The sequence below is a fragment of the Pseudorca crassidens genome, chromosome 16 (genome assembly GCF_039906515.1).
Source record: "Pseudorca crassidens isolate mPseCra1 chromosome 16, mPseCra1.hap1, whole genome shotgun sequence".
Lineage (NCBI taxonomy): Eukaryota > Metazoa > Chordata > Mammalia > Artiodactyla > Delphinidae > Pseudorca > Pseudorca crassidens.
Genome location: NC_090311.1, coordinates 507,978 through 521,830, shown reverse-complemented (window position 1 = coordinate 521,830; position 13,853 = coordinate 507,978). Strand labels below are relative to the sequence as shown.

The window sequence follows — 13,853 nt, the reverse complement described above, 5'->3', positions numbered from 1 at the left end:
AGGACCTGGCCCAGGGCATTCAGGGGCCCGAGTTGTCCATGAGACGGTGGACAGGCAGTAGAAGTCCACAGTGCTCTGCCCTGGGCGGGAGCCTGGTCTAAAACAATGGGAAAGTCTTGGTCTTGATAAGTTTGCTTCAGCCTTTCCCAGCAAGGGCACCCAGCTGGTGGGCTCTGGGCCTCCACAGAGCCTCGCTCACCCTCCAGTGGTCTGGGTGCCAAGCCCTGAGTCAGACAAAGGATGGTCGAGCTGCTCCGTGGGGTCCTGAGAGGAGAGGCTCCCTGGGGAGGTGTCTTGGTCAGAACCGGTCATGCAGACCCGTAGCAAATTGATGCAGCCGATCCCTCTGCCAGCCCCGGGCTGCCCAGCGCTCTGGGGTGTGGAGAAGAGGATCAAAGTATTGACGGGCCTTAAAAAGCCGCAGATGTGGTCCTGCAGGTGCCTGGGCACACAGAAGGCGGGTGGTCGCTCTCAGGGCCCCTGGGCCCCTCGTCCAGCTCCCTTGGTGCAGCGGCCCCCACCTGCCTTCTCTGGCACTTTCCAGACCACGGACGGGTCTGGCCCCTCGCAAATCGTGACTGGAGCTGGGTTCTGAGCTTAAGCAGCACAGGTTCAGAACTCGCTGGCCCACACCCCAGGAGGGACTGGACGCATCTGGCCTCCTCCCCCTTCCCATCATCAGGCCTTCATTCTTAGCAGCTGCACTTCAAGAACTGCGTTAGTTTCTCTTTCAAATTCATCCTGAGTTTGCATTTTTCCAGGAAACCGAGGGAGAATGATGGCTACGACATGTAAATTAATGCAGTATTATCCTTGCTTCCCGTGGAGCGGCACCTCCGCTGCCTGCCCAGTAAAAGTCAGTGCTTCGCCTTCGCAGGCGGCAGGACCCCAGCCCTGCAGTCATTACAGGGAGAGACGGGCCTGGAATTGGCCTCTCGCGTGGTCACTGCGTGTCCCTACGCCCACGCGGCAGAGGCGGTCTGCCGCCCAGGTGCCCCCTCCGGCCCGGCGGGTGAGGGAGGGGAGGTGAGCTAACCCCAAGATCGCCCGCCACGGCCCCAGCCCTGAGTCGGAGCATTGGGGGCGGCAGGGCAGACGCTCGGACAGGGGAGAGGGTCGGACCGTCCTCTTGCTTGGCGCCTGGGCGCCCGGTTCCTAAGTTATGTCAGCATGTTGTCAAGAGGCAGCAGAAGGATGCGCAGCAGATCCCCGGCCACCGGCCACCTTGGCGAGTCGGCAGGACGCAGCTGGCCGCTGGCGCCGCCGGTCCCGCTGCGGGCGCGCGGCCATTCCTTCTCTTTCCGCCGGACAACGCCGACCGCTGTCCCGCTCCAGCTCCGTCCCCGCGGAAGCCAAGCGACCGCGCCAGCCCGCGGTGCGGTCCGCGCTCCACGAGTTCGAGGTTCCGAGGCCGCCGGGCCCACGCGTGGATGCCCCGCGCACACTCACCGCACGCACCCTCACGCACATGATCCCACAGAGACAGCACTTCGCCTCAGGCTCCCGGACGTTCTCTAGTAAAATACATAAATACATAAATGAACGCGGGAAAAATTCCTAAAATAAGCGTGAAAGTCTCCACTCGCACACAACGCTGAGAAACCTAGTTAGCGAAAGTAGTTGGTAAGTTTCTCTTTAGCAATTCCGGCACCAAACTGTTCCTGTCGTTTCTTTGTTCCGAATCAGTTTCCTGCCGCTGCAGCCAGAAACAATCTACTAAGTTCTTCCGAGCCGCCGCGGTTACCGAGACAGGTCCACAGAGGAAACCTCAGAATACTTTATTGGCTGCTTTGCATACATTGGAAAGTCCTATTTTGTCCATTTCGAGGACAATATAAAACTATGTTCACTGCCTTTCAGGAAAGTTTGCACTAACATAACTTTATAAAAACATTTTTTTAAAATAACCGTAAGATACCCACAGATAGTCTTGCGGCATCCAGTTTAACACAGTATTAACAACAACAAAAACAAAAACCTGAAAAACGAGACAAGAAGAGAACTCCGAGACGCCCGCTGCGCACCAGGAGCAAGGAACCGGCCGGGGCGCCGCTCGCCCGCGGGGACCCGTCTCCGGACCTGGGAAGGGGTGGCCCCGGTGGCGGAAGACAACACCCCGCCCCCTACACCCCCTGCGCGCGTGCCCTTCCTCCCCAGCGGGCCCCCAGGGCCCACGGCCTTGCAGCCCTAGGACAGGTAATACATGCCGTAGGCGGCCACGGGTGCGGCGAGGAGTCCCGGCACCTGCGGCAGGGAGCCCGCCGCGCTGCCGTACACGGCCGGGGAGCCGTGAAGGTGGACGCCCAGCGGGAAGGGCAGGGCGAACGAGGGCAGCAGCGGCTTGGCCGCCAGCTTCAGCTTCTCCAGCTCGGCCTCCTGCAGTCGCTTGGCCTTGGCCCGGCGGTTCTGAAACCAGATCTTGACCTGCGTCTCGGAGAGGCTCAGGCTGCTGGAGAACTCGGCGCGCTCCGCGATGGACAGGTACTGCTTCTGGCGGAACTTGCCCTCCAGCGCCAGCAGCTGCGCGGTGGTGAAGGGCGTCCGCGGCTTGCGGTTGTTCTTGTGTTTCCTGAGGGTGCAGGGTGGAGGGCTGGGGGCGCCTAGGGGGAAAGAGAGCACAAAGCGGACGCTCAAACGCCAGCAGTGCGCGCCAAGGACGGTTCCGGATGCGTGTCCCGGCCGAGACCGCGGACCTCAGTTGAGACAAGATACCCCCAAACCTCCGGGGTAATAGAAGCGAGGCACCGGGGAGACGGCGCGCGGAGAGGGGGGCCGTTGTGGACTCGGGTTCTGCTCCCCAGATCGGTGGCCTTGCGTCCCTCGGGAGGAGGGGAACTCTGCCCACTTGGAAAAGCGAAAAACTTGGGCGGGAAGCGCAGAGGCCAAGCAGAAGTCAACCATCGCGGGGAGTGACGGCAGCAAAAGGGGTGCTCGGCCAGAGAGACTCCGAGACAAGAAGCCCCGGGTCTTGGGTTGCGGGCTCCGCCCCAGGGTAGAGCAGAAGCCTGTTTGGCGTGGGGCCGGGGAGCCGCCGTGGGGTTCGCGCGCGCGCGGGAGTGGTCGCGTGAGCTCGCGTGGGCTGGTTTCTTTCTCTGCGCCCGGGCCGGCGCGTTAGTGGCTGGTTACTTTCCAAAGTTACGAGAGACAGCGTCCTTCCCGCCCTAGTCCTCCGAGCCCGGGCCGGGCGGGCTCCTCTCGCAGCCCAGAACCGTGCGACAGGGCACTTACGTGGGGAGGACAAGGGGGCGGCCGCCGGGACCCAGGCCCGGGGTTCCGCGGCGCCCCGCGGCCTCTCCTCCCGGGGCTCCGCGGGCTCCGCGCCCAGCCAGTGCTCTGCCTGCAGCAGCGACTTGACGCTGAAGGGCAACGGGCCGGACCCCGCACGGTCCCTGCTGCACGTCCTGAGCCCAACAGGGTTCATGCCGAGCGACGCCGGGGCCATGCGCTGGCCGGCGGGCGCGGGGCTGGCGGGGCTCAGCAGGCGCGACGTGGGGCCAGCGCGCCGCGACACTGCCGGGGGCTCCACTGCGCCCCCGCCCTCAGAGCCCTATAAAAAGGCGGCGCCCCTTTCATGCCCAGCTCTCCAATCGCCGCTGTCGCTGCCGCGTGGACCCAGGCGTCCATTGGTTTCGCTGACCCGGGAGGGCGGGACGGCCGACTGGGACTCTAGCGCCCCAGCCCCGGCCTGCCTGGCGCACCCCTGTGGACTTCCCAGAGCCTGGCTGTCCTCTCCCGGAGCGCTGCGGCCCGGCTGGGAGGTGGCTGGTACACCCGGGGAGCACGAGGCGCTGGCCCCAGCCTCCCCACGCGCAGGAGCCCACAGTGGGCGCGACCTGGTTGAGCCGCGGTCCGGGCACAGGTCGGGACCGCGCGCGGATCCTGAGACGCGGAGAGCTCGGCGCCGTCAGAGAGGCGGCGCCGGCGCCTCCCGTAGTGTTGTCCCTCTGTCGCTCGCCGGCTGCTCTTCCCGCTGCGCCCAGTCCGGAGCCTGAGCCTTCGGCGCGTGCCTGCTGTGGCCCAGGCGTTCCCTCCGAACCCTGGGGGCTGCTTTTGACTGAACCTGCGCCCGGACCGAGGACCCTGCTTCTATCGCCTTGTAGTCGGGCCTCAGGTGCCCTGACCCTGAATGGCTTTTTAGGCACCCGTAGCTGCCGAACGCTCTCCGTGGCGTCCCACGGCCTGGCTCCAGGAACGGCCGGCGGGGCACGTCGAAGGTCCCCGGGCAGGGCCCGGAGCCGCGGAGAAGGCCGAGGGGCCGACCTCTCATCCGCCTGCGACGCAGGGCTTGGGGCACAGGCAGGGCGCCTCGGGCCGCTGGGGCGCGAGGTCAGTCGCTGGGTGTTGGATTCACCGTCAGCCTCTCCCGCTCCTCACTTGCTTGGCCGAATCGTCCGGAGTCGCGGGACCTGGGACCTGGGAAAAGCCCCGCGGCGCGGGCCTCCGACTGACCCGGCCAGACGGGGCCGGGCTGTCAACGGGGACCCCGCGGATCAGGCGGAGAGGGATCCCCGACACGGCTCGTAGAAGGTGGAGCCAAGGCCCGACAGAGATTTACGCTTCACTCGGATTATTTTTCCAAAACTGAACCAATCTTTGGTTTAAAAACCTTCTGGGGTGCTGCAGACGAGGCACCGCTCTGCAGCCTCTCGCGGAACGAAAGAAACCCCGACTGTGTTTTAGAATAAATCATGAGATTATTTTGCAGGTAACACCTTTATGTCCGATTAATATCCCAGAACACGGAAACAGCAACCTAAATCCGTACATGTTTATTTTTGAAAAACCAAAGTGTTTTTTTTTTTTTTTTTTTTTTTTGCGGTACTCAGGCCTCTCACTGCTGTGGCCTCTCCCGTTGCGGAGCACAGGCTCCGGACGCGCAGGCTCAGCGGCCATGGCTCACGGGCCCAGCCGCTCCACGGCATGTGGGATCTTCTTGGACCGGGACACGAACCCACGTCCCCTACATCGGCAGGCGGACTCTCAACCACTGCGCCACCAGGGAAACCCTCAAAGTTGTTTAATGAAATCTAGCTTTGGGTGACACTTTATCCAGTTCAGCTAGAAAAATTCAATTAGAAAGTTTCTCTCCATGCAAACTTAGAAGCATGACTGAAAGGGGCCCTCAGACCCCTCCAGGCCAGGCCTGCATCTGTGGCTAGATCAGTTCTTTCTGCATTCCAAGATGGATTGCCCCTTTCTAATGTAATAAAGATGTTCTGAGTTGATTGAAGATAATTGTACCATTAGAGCACTTTCTTTGAAGGCCTCTCTCCTGATAGCTTATCTTTAGCAGGCCACTCACAGGAGCGTTTGAAAAAGAATTTTAATGAGGATGACAGCCAGCTGCCTCCGCCTGCCCCATGTCCACTCAGGACACTCCGGAGGTGGCCTCTGGGTGGATGACGTGGGGGCCTGGCTGCGGCCTGGCTAGCCTGGGGGTGGGATGGGGCCATGGGGCCAGGCGCAGGGGCCGACCTTCAGGACCGGCTCCCTGAGGGTGTTGGACTGGTGTCTCTAGTTCCCAGCAAGGCTGGGCCAGTGCTGACCAGGCCCCTGACTGGCACTGGCTCCAGCAGGGGCATAGAGGAAGGAGGGAGGGAGGATGTGGGGCTGGGGGAGAGCCCCTGGGCTTGGATATCAAAACCCAGACCCCAACACTGAGCACAACCAGGCCTCCAGCACAGTGTCAGCTCCAGCCCCGCTGGGCCCTGGGATGGGAGATGGGGCAGGGGATGGTGGCGGTGAGAAGGAAGGGATCCCACTTCTGTCAACGTGGGGGCTTTGGGTGCAGAACCCTGGACCCCGTGTGTAGGGGAGCCTGGGCACCGTCTCTGGCCACCAGGAGGGATGAAGACACCTGCAGGGACCCGGCTTCCCAGCGGCCCAGGAGCAGGCCAGCCAGGCATGTTGTGTGGACAGGAGCACCCTTCCCATCCCAGGTGAGCCCCTGAAATGACGGCAAAGCCCCAAAGAATGCCCCACTCAATCCACCCTGGGGCAGACACTGTCCCCCCAGTTCGAGTGGCATTGTCCCTGCACTTTGCTCTGAGCTGTGTGGGGACAGGAGGTCAAGCGAAGGCCCAGACACTTTCATTTCCTGTGTTTCTCTGCCTCCTTTTGGTGCTGAATTCATGGGGAATGAACACATCCTTAGCTTCCAGAAATGAGTGACGAGTACAGTTCCTGTGCCTCTTTTTGGTGCTGAATTCATGGGGAATGAACACATCCTTAGCTTCCAGAAATGAGTGACGAGTACAGACACGGGGGGATTGGAAGCCCTGAGGGGCCTCCTCAGTGGAGTCAGTATAGCGAGATGATTCTTGAGAATGGATTTTGTTTTGTGGGATTTATCCGGGCAAGTTTGGTACTGGGCAGGACTCAAACAGAAGTGCTCTCCCTCCTCTTAAAACCCGGTGGAGGGGAGGGTTTGATGCTGCGGAGGAGAGGTCACGTAGAGCTCACGCCAGACGGTGCCGCAGGATTGAAGGTGATACCACGTTAGTGACTGAAGAAAGCGATGGTCCCCTTTTGTATGGGGATGGTGGGCATCCCGTCCTGGATGCCGTTTACAGGGTGGTAGCACAGTTTGCACACCAGGGACCATGACGGGCCCATCTCCTGGGTCTTGCTCCAGGGCGGGACCACCCACTCCTCAGGGCCCCTTCCAAAGGGCCGCACTTCCCAGACAGTGTAATCTCCAGGGGAACCATGTTAGAAACCATCGACTTATGCCTCATCCTCTATGTCATTGCTGTCATTGCTGAGGCCCCAGAGAGCCTCCTATTCATCCTGAAAGGCTGGGGCCACTCCCCTCCTCAAAGGCATCTGTGTTGGAGCCTTTGAAATTTTCCTTCTCAACTTATTGGAAAATTGCTCCAAACACAAGTGGTACTTTACCCATGACTCTGGCCAGAGGGGGACTAGGTGACATGAGCTCCAGCAGCTAGTGGGTGTGCTAAAAGAGAGGCAGGTGGGACGTGAGGTCCCCCAGGTGGGACGTGAGGTGCTCCAGGTGGGACGTGAGGTCCCCCAGGTGGGACGTGAGGTCTACCTCCCCAGGTGGATGCTTTGGCGTCGCTCAGGAGAGGACCTCCTCCCAGTCAGATGAGGCCCATGAGATGGGGAAGGCTCAGATGAAAGTGGGAGCTGAGGAGAGAAGGCCCTGGGACTCATCCTGCGACCCCATCACTTCATAGTGTCTCCCCACATCTTTTTTTTGGCCGTACCTCGCAGCATGTGGGATCTTATTTCCCTGACAAGGGATTGAACCCGTGCCACCTGCAGTGGAAGTGTGGAGTCTTAACCACTGGACAGCCAGGGAAGTCCCTCCCCACATCACTTCTTTTCTCCTGTTCACCTCTATCTTCTCTGCCAATTTACTTTCACATTTACTCTTTACATCCAGGGCTTTGAAACTTTGCCAAACCTCCTGATGGGGGAAATCAGAGGAGAAGCCCATCTTTACTGAGTGACCTCTCTGTCCAGAGCAATAGGTGCATGTAGTTTTGTCCGGTACAGAATGACCCACCCCCCCAGGATGTCTGCAGCCTAGTCCCTGGGACCTGGCAATGTGTACGTGGCAAAGGCAGGATTGAGATTGTTCATCAACTGCCCTTGGGATGGACCATCCTGGCGCATCCAGGTAGACCCAATCTAATCACCGGGGTCCTCGAGGGCCCAGAGACATGGCAGCTTGGGAAGGAATGAGCTAGCCATAGCTGGCTTTGGTGGGCGGCCTCTAAGGCCTGGGGTCCCCCAGAGCCTCCAGCAGGACCAGCCCAGGCCGCTGACACTTGATTTGGCCCAGGGAGACCCACTTGGGCTTCTGGCCCCAGAACTGTGCAGCAGTAAATCTGGGCTGTGTACAGTCAGTTGTTACGGCAACAGTAGGGAGCTGGTCTCCCCTCTGAGGCACCTCTTATCACCCCAGCTTTGGTGGGAGAGGAAATAGGCTCAGAGAGACAGACGACTTGGCAGTGGGGGTCAGGCAGGGTGGACCCAGCCCTGAGTGACTCTCAAGTCCGTGCTCTGCCTAGGGTGGTGGGCCTAGCGCTCTCCATGGGTCAGAGGCAGCAGGGAGCCAGGGCTCCATGGCACCTGGGACCTTTGCTCTGGCACCAGCTCTCCCAGAGCCCAGGCCCTCCGGCGCATCCTAAAGCCTCCTTGCTGCCTCCCTCGCTCTGCCTGCCCAGCCCATCTCCAAGCCCCCAGGTGGGATGTGCTCAAGTCGCCTCTGCTGGCAGAGCTGAGAGTCAGACTGCCTGTGTGCGGTGGGGGTGTCGCTCTCTCCTGGGGGAACTGGCCGTTGGGCATCTGACTGCAGAGAACAGGCAGAGCTGGGGGCCTCGGTGGGCACAGGACAGCAGTGGGCCAGTGAAGCCACCGTGTGCAGAAACAGTGGGGCCCTAAGGAAGGGCTCACCGTGCAGCCCCAGGTGCGGGCCCGAGTGTAGGACAGCTGGAAGAATCCATGAAGCTCCGCAGAGATGATGCTATTTTGGAATTATTGAGTTGTAAATATTTGTTTTATTTTGAGGGTTAACAACTTTTCTTTGGAGATGCTTGAAAAACAGGCGGGGGATGGGGGGAGAAACGACACCATGCAGGAGAAGACGGGAATGAGTGTAGGATGGTTTTAGAAACAGGAGGAACCAAGCAGCCACTCCAAGCTTCACGCCCCTCAGCTACAAGGCCCCAGACGGGACAGTAATTAGACCCAGGGCTTCTGGCCTCTGCTCTAGGGCAGGCTGGACAGGGTAGGACCATGGCTCGGAAGTGAACTAAGAAGCCCACAAGAGTCCCCTGGTGCCAGCTCTTTGGGCAGCCTGAGGCTTACCAATGCCCCTGATATCTAGCAACCAGCTCTCAGATTCATTGCCTTTATTGTTTCCTGGTTGCTATTTCATTGATTTCTACTGTGATCTTCATTGTTTCCTTTCTTCTACTTAGTTTGGGTTGTCTTTGGTCTACTTTTTCAGGTTTCTTAATGTAGAAGCTGTCATTGATTTTTTTAAACCTTTCTTCTTTTCTAATATAGCCCTCAGTGCTATGAATTTTCCTCTAAGTACTGCTTTGGTGCATCCTGCAATTTTGATATGTTTTCAATCTTAGTTCAAAATAATAATTCCCTTTTGATTTCTTCTTTGACCCAGGGTCACTCAGCGTGTTACTGAGTTTCCAAGTATTTCAGGATTTTTTAGGGATGTTTCTGTATTGGTTTTCATTTTACATTCGTTTGGTAGAACACACTTTGACATGTGTCCTTTTATATTTATTGAGACTTGTGTTACAGCCCCAAATATGGTCTATCTTGGTCAATATTTTCTGTTGTCCCTGAAAAGAATATGAATTCTTCTGTTGCTGGGTGGGGTGGTCAGTAAATATCAATTGAGTCAATTGGTTGATAAGCACCTACCGACTGTACTTATTGTTTGGTACTGTAGGGTTATAGGCTCATTTTCTGCCTACTTGTTTGGTCAATTATAGAGAAAGGGATATCGAAAACTTCAATGGTAATTGTGAGTTTGTCTATTTCTCTTTGTGATTCTATCAGTTTTCACCTATTTTGAAGCTGTCTTGTTAGGTCCACAAATGTTTAAGATTGTTACATGCCTTTGACAAATTGATGCTTTTATCAATTTGAAATGATCTTCATTTCTGTAATTTCTTGGCTCTAAAGTCAACTTTGTCTAATGTTAGCGTGGAGACTCCAGGTTTATTTTGACTAGTGTTAGCATGTTTTTCACTTTTCCATGCTTTTACTTTCAACATAGTTGTGTATTTATCTTTAAAGAGTGCTTTGTGTAGGCTCTGTGCATGTGGGTCTGGCTCTTTTATCCACATTGACAGCCTCTGACTCTTAATTTGATATTTAGACCAATTACATTTGGTGTACTTATTGATAGGTTAGGTTTATTTTTAATTTTTTTTATAGCTTAATTACATTTTTGTGGGGGGGCTGTTTTGGGTCTTCATTGCTGCATGCGGGCTTTTCTCTAGTTGTGGCGAGCACGGGATACTCTTTGTTGTGGTGCGTGGGCTTCTCATCACGGTAGCTTCTCCTGTTGCGGAGCATGGGTTCTAGGCACATGGGCTTCAGTAGCTGCAGCACATAGGCTCAGTAGTTGTGGCTCGCGGGCTCTAGAGCGCAGGCTCAGTAGCTGTGGCACGCAGGGTTAGTTGGTCCACGGCATGTGGGATCTTCCCAGACTAAGGATTGAACGCATGTCCCCTGCGTTGTCAGGCGTATTCTTAACCACTGCACCACCAGGGAAGTCCTGGTAGGTTAGGTTTAAATCTATTATCTTACTAATTATTTTATAACTTCCCATCTGTTCTTTGTTCTGTTTCTTTTTTTGATCAATTGAATATTTTAAAAAGTATTCCAGCATATCTCCTTTGTTGGCTTATTAGCTATAACTTTTTTTTTTTTTGTGGTACACAGGCCTCTCACTGTCGTGGCCTCTCCTGTTGCGGAGCACAGGCTCCGGATGCGCAGGCCCAGCGGCCACGGCTCACGGGCCCAGCCGCTCCGCGGCATGTGGTATCTTCCTGGACTGGGGCATGAACCCGTGTCCCCTGCATCGGCAGGTGGACTCTCAACCACTGTGCCACCAGGGAAGCCCTAGCTATAACTTTTATTATTATTATTATTTTTTTTGCTACTCTAGGGTTGACAGTATACATCTTCAGTTTACCGCAACGTACCTCTAGTGATATCATCCTGCTTTGTGTACAGTATAAGAACTTTACAGTAGTGTCTGGTATCTCCATTTCTCCCTTCTGACTCTTATGCTATGGTTGTCATACGTTTTACCACTACGTGTTATAAGCCTCACACTACATTCTGATTAAATGGTCAGTTACCTTTAAATAATAAGAAAAAGCCTTTTCTATTCCTCCATGTAGTTACTGTTATTGGTGCTCTTCATTTTTTTGGTACATTCATATTTCCATCTGGTATCACTTTCCTACTGTGTAAGGACTTTTAAAAATATTTCTTATAGTGCAACTATAAGTTAGCAGGTTTTAGTATTTGAAGACATTGCTCCACTGTCTTCTCATGTGCACTGTTCCCAACGAGAGCTCTGCTATCGTCCTCATCTTTGCTCCTGTGCACACAAGATGTCTTCTCTCTCTGAAAGAAGACATTGCCTTTATCATTGGTTTTGAGCAATTTGGCTATAACGGGCCTTGATGTAATTTCATGTTTGTTTTGATTGGTGTGTCATGTTTTTGGTACAAGGATTTATTACAAACATCTCCGCTTCGCAGAGTCACTGGAGGTCATGGGAAACTCCACCCTGGGGTGCGTGCGCTGAGTTCCTTGGGTGGGACCGCATCTGGCTCTCACCTGCACCACTCAGAGGCCAGCCAGGCACATGCTCCCTCCCACCTGTGCGCAGGCGGAGGGTCCATCCTGGGGGGTCAAGCATCGTGGGCAGCCTTGTACAGGCCTTGACTTGGGAGGAGGGAAGGGGAAGCTGGAACAGAGAGAGACATTGGGGGCAGAGGCCAGGGCCACAGCGCTCAGAGGAGGGGCTCCAGGACCCATGGGGCCTGAGAGGCCATGGGACTCATGGGGGAGGCGCCCCAGGGTTCAGAGCAGTGAAACCGCAGTGGGTCTGCAACTGCTTCTCCTGGGAGTTAAACGGCCCACCCAGAGTCTCTGGGGGGAGAACCCTTTGTCAGGACCCTCTGACCGAGGAGGGGCTGGTGGAAAGGCAAAGGCCCCTGAGCAGCTGGAGGCCCTGTGTGGCTCGAGTGCAGGGAGTAAGGGGAAAGTGGGCGCTGGGACGAGAGGGCAGGTTCTGGGGCTGGGGTGTGGCTGGGGTCAGGGCCCTACTCGGGAAGCATGGAGGGACGGGCACCCTGGGGCCCATGTCGTCTCTGTGTCACCTGCCCGCCTACTGCGAGGACTCTGGGAAGTCCACGGAAAAGTTCATGTGGCACCTGGGCCGAGGGATGGTGACAGCCTGGAACCCCCAAGGCAGCCCCCACCCCTGGGAAGGGGAGGGAAGCAAACGGCGAGCCCTGCCGGTTCGAGGCCTCACTACTTTTCTTGGTGCTGCAGGAAGAACTGGCTCGGGGCCCCTCGCCTCCGTACCCTGCTCTCCCGGGTGACAGGTGGCCCCGGGTCTGGGTGGGGATGGAATGATGCGGGTGGGTGGGGGGCTGCCCAGGCCCACCCTAGGCAGCCTTTTGCTCTTCCCGCCATGAGCCATCCCACTGTGGAAGGGGCCTCTCACGAGCCGTGGGCACTGTGGACAGAAGTGCTGGTGAGGGGCGCCAGCTCGTAGCATGGGTGGGGAAGGCCGCCAACCCGAACCCCATCCTAGGGAGAGACAGAGGGATCCTCCTGGGCCCGGCCCCACCCCCGGGAAGTTAGAGAGGGTCCTGTTCAGCTGGGCCACGTGCTCCCCTCCCAAAGGCCTTCTCCCTGCCCGGCCCTGAACGCCTGGCCAGGCCCCTTTAATCACGGCCTGGCACCGTCCAGCCAGGCTGGGCTCTCCCCAGGCGGAAGAGTGTTCAAAGGGCCTGAGTAAACAGGTGGGGCATTTGGGGGACAACGGGCGGCTTGGTCTCCAGTCTCCAGGCGGCAGGGACCTGTGGAATCCTCCGGCTGCCGCGCTCTGCTCTGTGCAGCCGGCGTGCTTTGTGCCATAGCCACCGCGGGTTAATGAGCTGGAAAACACAGTTGCACCTCCCCGGCTGTGAAAATCGCTTCAGGGGCGGCGGAGTCAACTTACTGCTGGGAGAACCCAGAACTGATTTCCTTTGTCAGGAGGGCCCAGTGCATCCCGGCAGAGGCCACGGGCCGGGTCTGGGCCTCCTCCCGAGAAGACCCCAAGCAGCCCAGGCCTCAGAGGGGCTCTGAATACAGCTGGGGACCCCAGGAATGAGAAGGCTTGAAAAACAAAACAGCAGACGCCTTTCTCCTGTCTCCCCCAATTTCCAGAGCCCTCCCCTGCTTTTGGACTGAGTACCAGATCCCTCCCCACAGCGGGCGCCACGCCAGGAGGACGATGCTGGGGGCTTGGGACTGGGCTCCGGACACCACCCCACCCCCACTCCTTCCAGAGGAGGTCAGCAGGGCCAGCCCTGCCCGAGAGGCCCCCCGTGATCACTCTCGACGTTGCCTGTCTCTTGGCCAGCTCTGCGTTCACGGCTGAACGTCCAGGCACAGCGGGCATGTCGGGGGGCACTGCAGGGAAGATCTGAATCATCTCTGAGATGCAGGGTCACGAACGTGTAACCGATTTCTGAGCCTCTGCCGAGAGCGCCCGACGTTTTGTGACGTCTTCTCCCGTCTTTCAGGCTGACCCAGTGTTCAGCTTTAGATCTTTATGAAGTTGTTGAAGGCCAGCTTCTGTGGACGCCTTGAAAGACCATGTTCTGGAACGCAGTCTATCCTCATGACGCGGGTGGGGCTGCAGGCCTCAGGGGGCCGGGCTGAGCCCTGGTGGGTGGCGGGCTGTGCTCAGGGGTACCCCTCCCTCTGCTGCAGGGCGACCAGACGCTGGGCCACGCCACAGACGGGCCACCAAGAGCAGTCGACTCGGATCTTCACGCGGGTCGAGGACCTGTGGGTCATTTTCTACTTGGGCCTGGAATTCAGAGCCAAGACCCTGATTCCGTGGTTTCCAGAAGCCCAGAGAAGCTGGAAGTGGTTTGAGGAAGCCCTGCAAATCCCGGGGGGAGGGGCTGTCTCAGGACAGTGAGGGGTGTTGAGGGGCGCCGGTGTCAGCAGGGTGGGCCTGTGTAGTGAGACACGTGGACCAGAGTGCAACCCCTCAAAATGGGGAGAAAAGAAACCCCTCAGCCCGGGACTGAGACGTCTCCTGCTCGTACGTG

The 13,853-nt window shown here is 57.5% G+C and overlaps 1 protein-coding gene across 1 annotated transcript; it reads right to left on the bottom strand.

The window, feature by feature from the left end:
• Positions 1 to 1,772: 1,772 nt before the first annotated feature.
• LOC137209488 (homeobox protein MSX-3-like) lies at positions 1,773 to 13,593 on the bottom strand. Its single transcript, XM_067711173.1, has 5 exons — positions 13,490 to 13,593; positions 4,375 to 4,468; positions 4,122 to 4,271; positions 3,229 to 3,547; positions 1,773 to 2,600 (listed from the first exon to the last, which is right to left on the bottom strand). Exons 1-5 carry the CDS (start codon positions 13,591 to 13,593, stop codon positions 2,188 to 2,190), a joined length of 1,080 nt encoding a protein of 359 aa, XP_067567274.1. The 3' UTR covers positions 1,773 to 2,187.
• Between the last annotated feature and the right edge of the window lie 260 nt (positions 13,594 to 13,853).